This window comes from Temnothorax americanus, unplaced genomic scaffold (genome assembly GCF_048541705.1).
Source record: "Temnothorax americanus isolate GAGA-0224 unplaced genomic scaffold, ASM4854170v1 Scaffold35, whole genome shotgun sequence".
Classification (NCBI taxonomy): Eukaryota; Metazoa; Arthropoda; class Insecta; order Hymenoptera; family Formicidae; genus Temnothorax; species Temnothorax americanus.
The window spans coordinates 1,372,224-1,381,291 of NW_027509496.1; the positions used below are offsets into that span (position 1 = coordinate 1,372,224).

At 46.1% G+C, this 9,068-nt stretch overlaps 1 protein-coding gene across 1 annotated transcript; it reads left to right on the forward strand.

Annotated features, from left to right (window-relative positions):
• The first annotated feature begins 4,562 nt into the window (after positions 1 to 4,562).
• On the forward strand, positions 4,563 to 7,645 carry LOC143901616 (uncharacterized). Its single transcript, XM_077414041.1, has 5 exons — positions 4,563 to 4,908; positions 5,020 to 5,704; positions 5,793 to 6,464; positions 6,909 to 7,399; positions 7,623 to 7,645. The coding sequence occupies exons 1-5, from the start codon at positions 4,563 to 4,565 to the stop codon at positions 7,643 to 7,645; spliced, it is 2,217 nt and encodes a 738-aa protein (XP_077270167.1).
• Positions 7,646 to 9,068: the final 1,423 nt, after the last annotated feature.

Here is a 9,068-nt window from a genome sequence, read left to right on the forward strand (position 1 = left end):
ATGTTGTCTGCAACATGTTAGCAACATGACCGCAATGAATGATTCGTCGTTCCATCTTGAGCATAATGATGCAAACGTGACGGCAACAACACATATACACATATACATTGGGCAACAAAATTATCGTAACAATAATTTACGTCAAAAATTTGCCCAATTTTAAATAAGCATGATTCCTCGAAAAATTGTCATATCTGAAATTTTTTTTTATTTTTTATTTTAAAGGGTGAAGTCTGTACTTTAAGGAACCATTGTTAAATTTTAGATTTAGTTTCCCCCTTCCAGCCGTTCTTCCAAAAGTAAGGACGTGTTACGTCTCCAAAAAATTGCATACTTTGACACATTCTATGGAGTAGAATGAATTTTTTTCGTAACTATCAAGGCAACTGTTGAGGTAAAACTCTTTCATAATAAATGCCATTTGTATTTGGCGCTAGGTGCGTTTAGAGTCCTAGATAATAGAGAAGCGACATTGAAGGGAATGGTCTGATTGGCTAACTAAATCACGTGTTCCAGCGCCATTTTGTTTCTCCCTTATGGTTAAATAAGTGAGGTTAATGCACGTTAGAGGCCTGCTGCACGTGAGACAACGCGAGACATTACTGTTACGGTTTTGTGAAAGGCCGTGATTCTTCGGATCTTACCGTGATATAGGGCATCCTCAAGACAAATTTGTGGCCACCAGAGACAGGAGACAGGTACACGGAAGAGAAGGAAGCCAAAATCATAGAAAACACGTCGTCGTCGCAGCCTGATAACGTGGCCGCGAGTTACATGGAGACCAAGAGCAAGACGTCCGGCAAGAAGAAAGACTGGGCGAGCAAATGTCAGATACTGAGCTGGTGGATCCTTTGCCGGAGAAGTTACGCTCGACAGTGAACGCCAGACTGAAGAACGATCTAATCGTGTGCGCGGTGATCGGCACCCTGTCTTTTGGAATTCATCGTACGACGGTGTTCACCGCTCTGCAACCGGAGCTCAATCCGGTACTGTGGAGTATCGTGAGTTGCTTGGGCTTTCTCCTGTACTACATCGTGCCGCAGCTGCGCAAGCAGCTGCCTTGGCTGTGCCTTTCAAGACCGGTACTATGTAGTCATGAGCACGCTCAATTCGAGATACGAGACCTGGTGAAGATCATATGGTTTGAGAAGGTCTACGTGGGCCTGTGCTTTCTCGAGCAGAACGTGCTCTATCCGGTCGTTTTCCTGCGTATTCTCCTATTAATTATGACGTAAGTACTCTCATATGTATATAAATCTTTATTAAATATAAATTATTCTACTTATTGAAAGGAATATTAAACTTTATTGTTTTTTTTTTATGAGAAACATTTTTTTTTCCTCCTCAGGATAAAGTGCTGTGTACAAACATGTACAAATATTTATAAAAGTAAGGGACGGAAGGTAGTAGACGAGAACAACAACAAAACACTTATGTTTCATCGTTTTCCTAGAAATGAAGAACAGAAAACTAGATGGATTAACAGTATCAAGAATATTAATGGATCTACTTGGGAGCCTAAGGATCCATTGTTTGTGTGCTCTGTAAGCTGCAGTGTAGCAAATATATACATATACATATATAGCGAAGTCATTTACTGATAGCATGCATATTTTTTCAGGAGCATTTTGACAGGTCTTCTTGGGAGCGTGTTAGAGAAGATGGTAAGAAAAAACTGAAAATCGGAGCAATTCCTTCAGTTTTCAACGATAGTCTTCCATCGAAGCTATTTAATGAACATACATATTCAATGCCATTACAGGACAGAAGTAATATTGCTGCACAATTATCTGTAAGTTTATTATATTAATAAAATTACTTATTTAACTTTCCGAATATTTCTCAATTTATTAAGAATACATGTAAACATTTTTGTAATTAACTTTTTATAAAATATTTGTAGTTAATTAATGAAATATTGTTATTTTATGACACTTTTAACATAATGTTAAAGGTTAAGAAGAAAAAATTACGTTCGTCATGTGATAATGATCACACATATATATGTCGACCAATCTGCTGCAATGATGAAAATGTGTCTGAAATAGTTCAAATAGAGAATGAAAAGATTGGAGCAGATCCATTACAAACAGAGACAAACTCCGCTACAATACAGCTCGGATACAATGGTTTAGATGTCTGCACATCAACTGTTAATTCTGTGAGTTTTTTTTAAAATATTGTAACGACTTCAGTTCTTGCCTTTATATTCCTGTACCAACACTGTGATATATATCCTGATTAATGATCCTGTACAATGATTTGTTCCATACCTGACTACTGAAGCAAGTCTGAAAGATGCTTATTTTGTTCCATTTAATATATATGCGTTATGTATGTACACATACGCGTACATAAGTTGTGACGTTGCGGCCCGCCGCTTCGTGGCAGCGCCCCGCCGCCGTCACAAGGCGCGGAAATTTGCGCCCAGGGACGAGCCAGAGAGGCGATGACGAGATCTCCAGAGGCCAAAGAGTCGATATCGTTTCCGCGTTTTGACTATTCTTTTATTTTCATGTGTAATTATAATGCGCGCGGTGCCTCACCCACACCACGGCGAATCTTCGAGGGAGTACCGATAGCGAAAAGGGTCCGGGAGGACCAAGGACCGAGGAGGGGTGGCGAGAGCGGAAACTACAGGGATCACGGGCGGCGAGAGCAACGCGGCAGGCGTGCGGCAAAAGGGGCAGCGATGAACAAGGCCACCGATAGCGGGGCCCCGGGTACCGGGGAAAACCCGGCCTCAGCAATCTGCCTCCACGGAATACCGGCCCGCGGGGTGACTGATGACCGCCCCGAGGGCAACCGGAGGCACACCGGCCAGAACAAAGTCCAGTCCGCTGCCCAGGGACAAATTGAAGAAGTCGCTACGCCGCCGAGGGACCGTTGCGCGCCCCCGATGGATCCACCATACGACGATCCTGCGTTAGAATATCGCGCGAGCTTGCAAGCTCGCTCTCGATTGGTTGGCACGCCCCTACGGAAGGGGGTGCCGCATCGATTCCGTTATCGAGCGAATCTAGCGAGACACTCTCTGGTCGTCCGTCGGCGAGTCCGAACGTTTTCTTAAACTACGCGATAGCCGCCCCGAGTCGGGAAAATCTGTTGCGCTGCGACGATCCTCCGTACGAGGTGACGGCGAGGAGCCCTACGAGGAGACATCACATCGGTGAGGTTGCCCGCAGTAATTAATCGCAAAATGTAACGCCACGACGCCGCCCTCCGGTGCACGCTCTCGTCCGGGATAACGTTGTAATATCGCAACGCGTGCGGTCCCTTGAGACCGCGTATCGAATGGCGATCGACAGCGAGAGCGAAGGGCCTCGGGATGGTATCGTGGCCGCGGAATTGAAGTAAAGACGCGATTGCGAGCCTCTGGAGATCGCGATAGATTCGTGGCAAAATCTGTTACTGCGCGTCAGTAGTTAAACTAGGCGGGTTCCAAGCCGGGAGCTCCGAGGGGGGTGAGGGAAGGGGGTATCGGATTACGCGGGGGGTGAAGGAGGGGGGTATCGGATTACGCGGGGGGCGAGGGGGTGAGGGAGGGGGGTATCGGGATTCCCCGGGGGTGAGGGGGAGGGGGGTATCGGGTTACACAGAGGTATTAGGTTACATGGTGATAACGCGGGGGTGAGGGGTGGGGGAGGGGCGGGGTATCGGGTTACACAAGGATATCGGATTTCGCGGGGGTGAGGGGGGAAGGGGGTATCGGGTTACACAAAAATATTGGATTTTTCGCGGGGTGAGGGGAAGGGGGGAGTTGACCTTGACATACCACCGGGATGACTCACCGGGATGAGTCACCGGGATGACTCACCCGCGCCGCTGGTCCGCGCCGCTGGTCCGCGCGGGGAGAGGGGGTCCGCGTTCGCGTTCGCGGTCGCGCCGCGGGTCCGCGTGGGGGTTCGCGGAAGTCCGCGGGGGCCGCGTGGAAATCCGCGGTTGCGCCGCGGGGTCCGTCGGGTCGCGGGGGGCCTTGTTCGCAACGACGCCGCTAGGCGGCATACAATGGGTAAGACTAACTCGATAGCGCACTGCGTAGGAGCGTGTATTTTTGTCGATGACGCATCGAACCTGTCGAGACATGTTCGTCGTAAACAACATTTTTCTAGGAAAAAGGGGGTGTTATCTCGTAGACTAAACAATTTCGCGCTATTTTTTTACGACGCAGTACGTAAAAAAAACAAAGGAAGAAATGACGTCATCGGGACGATGATGGACCCGATAACGCATCGAACCTGTCGGGACACGTTCGTCGTAAACAACATTTTTCTAGGAAAAAGGGGGTGTTATCTCGTAGACTAAACAATTTCGCGCTATTTTTTTACGACGCAGTACGTAAAAGACAAAGGAAGAAATGATCTTTCAAGATTCAATTGGAGCGAGAGAGAGGGCAAAGGGTATATAACGAGAGATGAAGCGCGTCGAGCCGCATTAGTATACGATTTGAGAGCGATACATCGGTCAAAGAGTATCGAGATTTATTGTGTGGTTAAACACGTTATCACGTACAAGTGCTGTGAAGTGATATAATAAAAGAACTGGTGCGAAAGTGATGAAACATGGATCAATTCGAGCAAACCGAACGCGATCTATTGGAGCTATCCGACCAAGTAGCTACCGTGGGTGAATATTTCACATGGACACTGCAATGCGCGGAATTCGTCGAGCAGCTCGAGACACGCTGTAGTGCCAAACGTCAGCGGCTCTCCGACAATCCAACGATCGGGCAGAGGCAATCGTTGGTTGCCCGAATCGCGCGACTCGAGGGTGTGAAGTCGCGATTGGAAAGACAATTTATCCATAGCGGTGGTAATTATGCGAATGCAGGCACCAGTGGCGACACGCGCGCGGCAGAACTCGTATGGCGAGAAATCGACGCCGGGTTCGAAACGCGAATAATGACCGGTGCGGTAATTAATACAGACCATATAGAACCGTGACAGTTTTTGGAAGACGCCTGCAGCGTAGTGTGCAAGCGAGTACGAGACATTATAAAAACACATAACTGTGTCAAAGTGAACACCGTGTTCAACGGGGAGTTTGTGGCGGGTGATAAACGTGCCAATAAGAGTATATGTACAAATAACATAGAACTCTGTGGTACATCGCACTTGCATGATTGGTACGAGCTGCACGTTATCGAGCCCACATTAGCGAAACTCGAGGAGTTCCAGGAACGCGACAGTGGGTGGGCGTTGACTCGAATCCTCAATTTGACGGTGAGCGTCAACAAATACAATACTTTGCACGCGGGGTATCACTTGGAATTGTCTAAAGATATTAAAGTAAAGAACGCGGTGATCAATGTGCTGTCTATGGACAATGCATGTTTTGCATGGTCAGTGGTCGCCGCCTTACATCCAGCCGAAAGACATCCAAAACGGGAATCATCATACCCGCATTATTCAAGGGTACTGGATTTACGAGACATTGAGTTCCCAATGACGTTGAGTCAAATTAAACAGTTCGAACGACTCAACGATATATCCATCAACGTCTATACCATCGAGGGACAGAAGACGTCAAACGTGCTTCCAATACGGCTTACCGACCGCACGAGTGTTAAAAAACATGTTAATCTGCTGTACATGCAGGATCCGCGAGACAACAATGTTGGACATTTCGCATGGATTAAAAATCTATCCCGTCTCGTAAGCTCACAATTGAGCAAGAAGAAGAACAAAAAATACTTTTGCGATCGGTAAGTACTTATATTTTTTATTAATATATATATCATTTTTATATTTTGTGTATAAAAAAATTTATATTTTATGATTCTTTTTTTGCAGATGTCTTCACTACTTTAGTTCGAGCAACAAATTGCAGTCTCACACTGTGGACTGCCGAAAGGTAAACAATTGCGCTATCAAACTACCGAGTGAAGACAACAAGTGGCTGTGCTTCAAGAACCATAGCAGGAAGGAGCGACTTCCCTTCGTGGTGTACGCCGATCTGGAGTGTGTGCTGCAGAAGACACAACCGGAGACGGAACACGCGTCATACGCTTATCAACATCATCGAGTATGTAGTATAGCATACTACGTACAGTGCTCGTATGATGAAACATTATCAGCGTATCGATTTTGTAGCGATAACGACTGCGTCGCGTGGTTCGTCGAGGAACTCAAAGGATTGGCGCATCGCGTAAAGAACGTCTTGTTTGACATTGTATGCATGGTAGACCTAACGCGAGACGAGTGGGAGACATTTCACAGCGCGGCGCAATGTCACATATGTGAAAAACCGTTCGCGCCAAATGATAATCGTGTACGCGATCATTGCCACTTGACCGGGCGTTACAGAGGTCCAGCACACTCGACGTGCAATCTGAATTATAAGGATTCTCACTTCATCCCAATAATATTCCACAATCTGTCAGGCTATGACGCGCACTTTATTATCAAGGAGATAGCTGTCGCGTTTGAAGGCTCAATCGATGTGCTGCCTATAACAAAGGAAAAGTACATCTCATTTACTAAACACGTGAAAGACACCGCGGAAAGATCTGATTTGCGAAGCGATATAAAATTAAGATTTATCGACTCATACAAATTTCTGAGCGCGAGTCTCGCAAAATTGACATCCTTTCTCGATAAGGATAAATTGAAAATTATACATTCCAAATTTTCCGCGTTATCCGACGACGATTTCGAATTATTGACGCGAAAAGGTGTCTTTCCATACGAATACGTGGACAACGTCGAAAAGCTGGAGGATACATGTTTACCGCCGCGCGATTCATTTTACAGTTCCTTGACCGGTGACACCGTATCCGAAAGCGATTACGCGCACGCCGCGAACGTATGGCAGCGATTCTCCGTTCGAACTCTGGGCGAATACAGTGATCTATACCTGAAAACCGATGTCTTGCTGTTGGCCGACGTGTTTGAAAATTTCCGCGACAGCTGCGTCGCGAGTTACGGGCTTGATCCCGCGTACTACTACACTTTACCAGGCTTTACGTGGGACGCGATGTTGAAACATACATGTATCAATTTTGAACTACTGACCGACGTTGACATGGTCATGTTTATCGAACGTGGTATACGCGGCGGCCTGAGTCAATGTTCCGGCAGATACGCGAAGGCCAACAACAAGTATATGGAGTCATACGATTCATCGAAACCGTCATCGTACCTAATGTACTTCGATGTCAACAACTTATACGGCTGGGCGATGTGTAAGCCATTGCCCTACGCGGAGTTTCGATGGGTCGAAGACGCGTCAAATTTCGACGTTAACGCGATCGCTTTGGATTCGCCAACGGGCTATATTCTCGAGGTCGATCTTGAGTATCCGCAGGATAAACACGACGCGCACGCTGACCTACCGTTCTGTCCGATGCGCGATAAACTGCCCGGCAAACGGCAGGACAAACTTCTTGGTCACGCAAATGGTTTGTGCGATGTCGAATGGATAGACAAACCTCCGGCATCACGCTATTGGTGGTCGCTGGATAAAGCTGCTTTTAGCTGCTCTCTTTCTCTCGCTGTCTTTCTCTCTCTTTTCTTCTCATCGACACCGTTTGCGGATAAAGGTGGTAAATGACGCGCCCCCCCCCCACTCTCGAAAACAATCGGGACACAGATTCGAATTCGAATTCTCCATTTTTCTACCAGCGACCGTTTTGACGGTTGACTAATTAATTTTCTCCCAACGGTCAATGTGGGCACCGCCACCGTGCGTTTAGGTGTTCTTTGCAGTACCACCACTCGCTGCCACCCCCGCGATGAATGAGCCGTTACGCTCCATTCGCGCACTCGTTATCGCTCGTACGCTTCACCCCTCGTCCGTTATGACGCGAAGGCCCGCGACTCTCCGTTAATTCGCTCGCAGATAACGTATATCTAGCAAAATAATCTAAAATCGTTAGTTAAAGTCAAAGTGTGTATGTTCTCTCGAGCTGTAAGATAAGATTGCTGGTGGAGTATCATGTCGAAGGTATATCGGTAGTCTCTAATATAAAAACCGAAGGAAAGAAAAGCGTTTTGCATTGTGTGGCAGAAACAACGACAGCTGCCTTGTACTAGGTGCATGTTAATAATAGCCTCGGCGAAAATTGTTCGACACGCGAGGACGATATGGGAGTGGCAGGAACCAGGATTACGCAGGAAATGCGTTTGCGATGTCTCACCGGGGTTTTAGGGATAATAGGTGCAATTTTCGTGCTTCAGTTACATTGCCAGAGAATTTCCGCAGCAACACTCCCGCGAAAACATATGTCGCGTATCCGTTCGTGAGATATTTGCGATACGACGCCAGTTTTTCGCAATAGTCCTCTTCGCTAGCTTTCCCGGAAAGTAACACGCTTGATAATATATTTTGTTTCATAAATTAATATATTTATATATAAATTTATAACGAAATATACGAGTGAATTGTTCTGATGTTTTTCATTAAATATAGCACCATTTGACTTCGGGGCCGCAGAAAACGTGCGTCATAATAGTCGAAAATGCCGTTTGGCGTACTCGAGGGATAGTTTATATCGCTCCTGCGAAGGAAAAGTGATTTACTTCGGGAGCATAATGAGCGAGGGGTGGGACGCAAGTGACGGGAGTTATGCGCGGCACGCGCCGTGATTTTGTAGCAAAGGGTGCGAAACGCTGTTCGATCTGGCACGCTGCGGCAGGGCCACAAAGCCCTCGTGAATTCACGGACCGTCGGGCACGCCGAGGTATGAGACATAAGGCATGCTGTTTGCTGCCGTGGGGTGCATGCGTAGATTTATGCCTACCGCATTTTCCCCACGCGATCGCGACGCTCAAAAAGAAGCTATACTCGATATTTTTGCTCATTTGGCTTGCAGAGTTGTCTCATCACAGTTTAATTAATTATTTTTGTAATCTTTGATACACAACCTATATAGTGTTCACGTAAATTACATACATATAACATCAAACCCACGGAGATAATAAGATTTATTATTTTATTTTAATTATGATAATTATTTTCATAAAATATTTCTAGCAAAAATAAAATCTCCAATTTTTATATAATTATGTACGTATATATATTTTTAGTTTTATATCAAATGTGGACTACGTTTTTCAAAAGCACATCAA

What these genes read in the sequence shown, in the direction of transcription:
- LOC143901616 (XM_077414041.1), top strand. Translation starts at nt 4,563, where the DNA reads ATGGATCAATTCGAGCAAACCGAACGCGATCTATTGGAGCTATCCGAC. An exon ending in AAAAAATACTTTTGCGATCG is followed by an intron (nt 5,705 to 5,792) that starts GTAAGTACTTAT and finishes CTTTTTTTGCAG; the next exon opens with ATGTCTTCACTACTTTAGTT. An exon ending in CTGCCTATAACAAAGGAAAA is followed by an intron (nt 6,465 to 6,908) that starts GTACATCTCATT and finishes TTTCCGCGACAG; the next exon opens with CTGCGTCGCGAGTTACGGGC.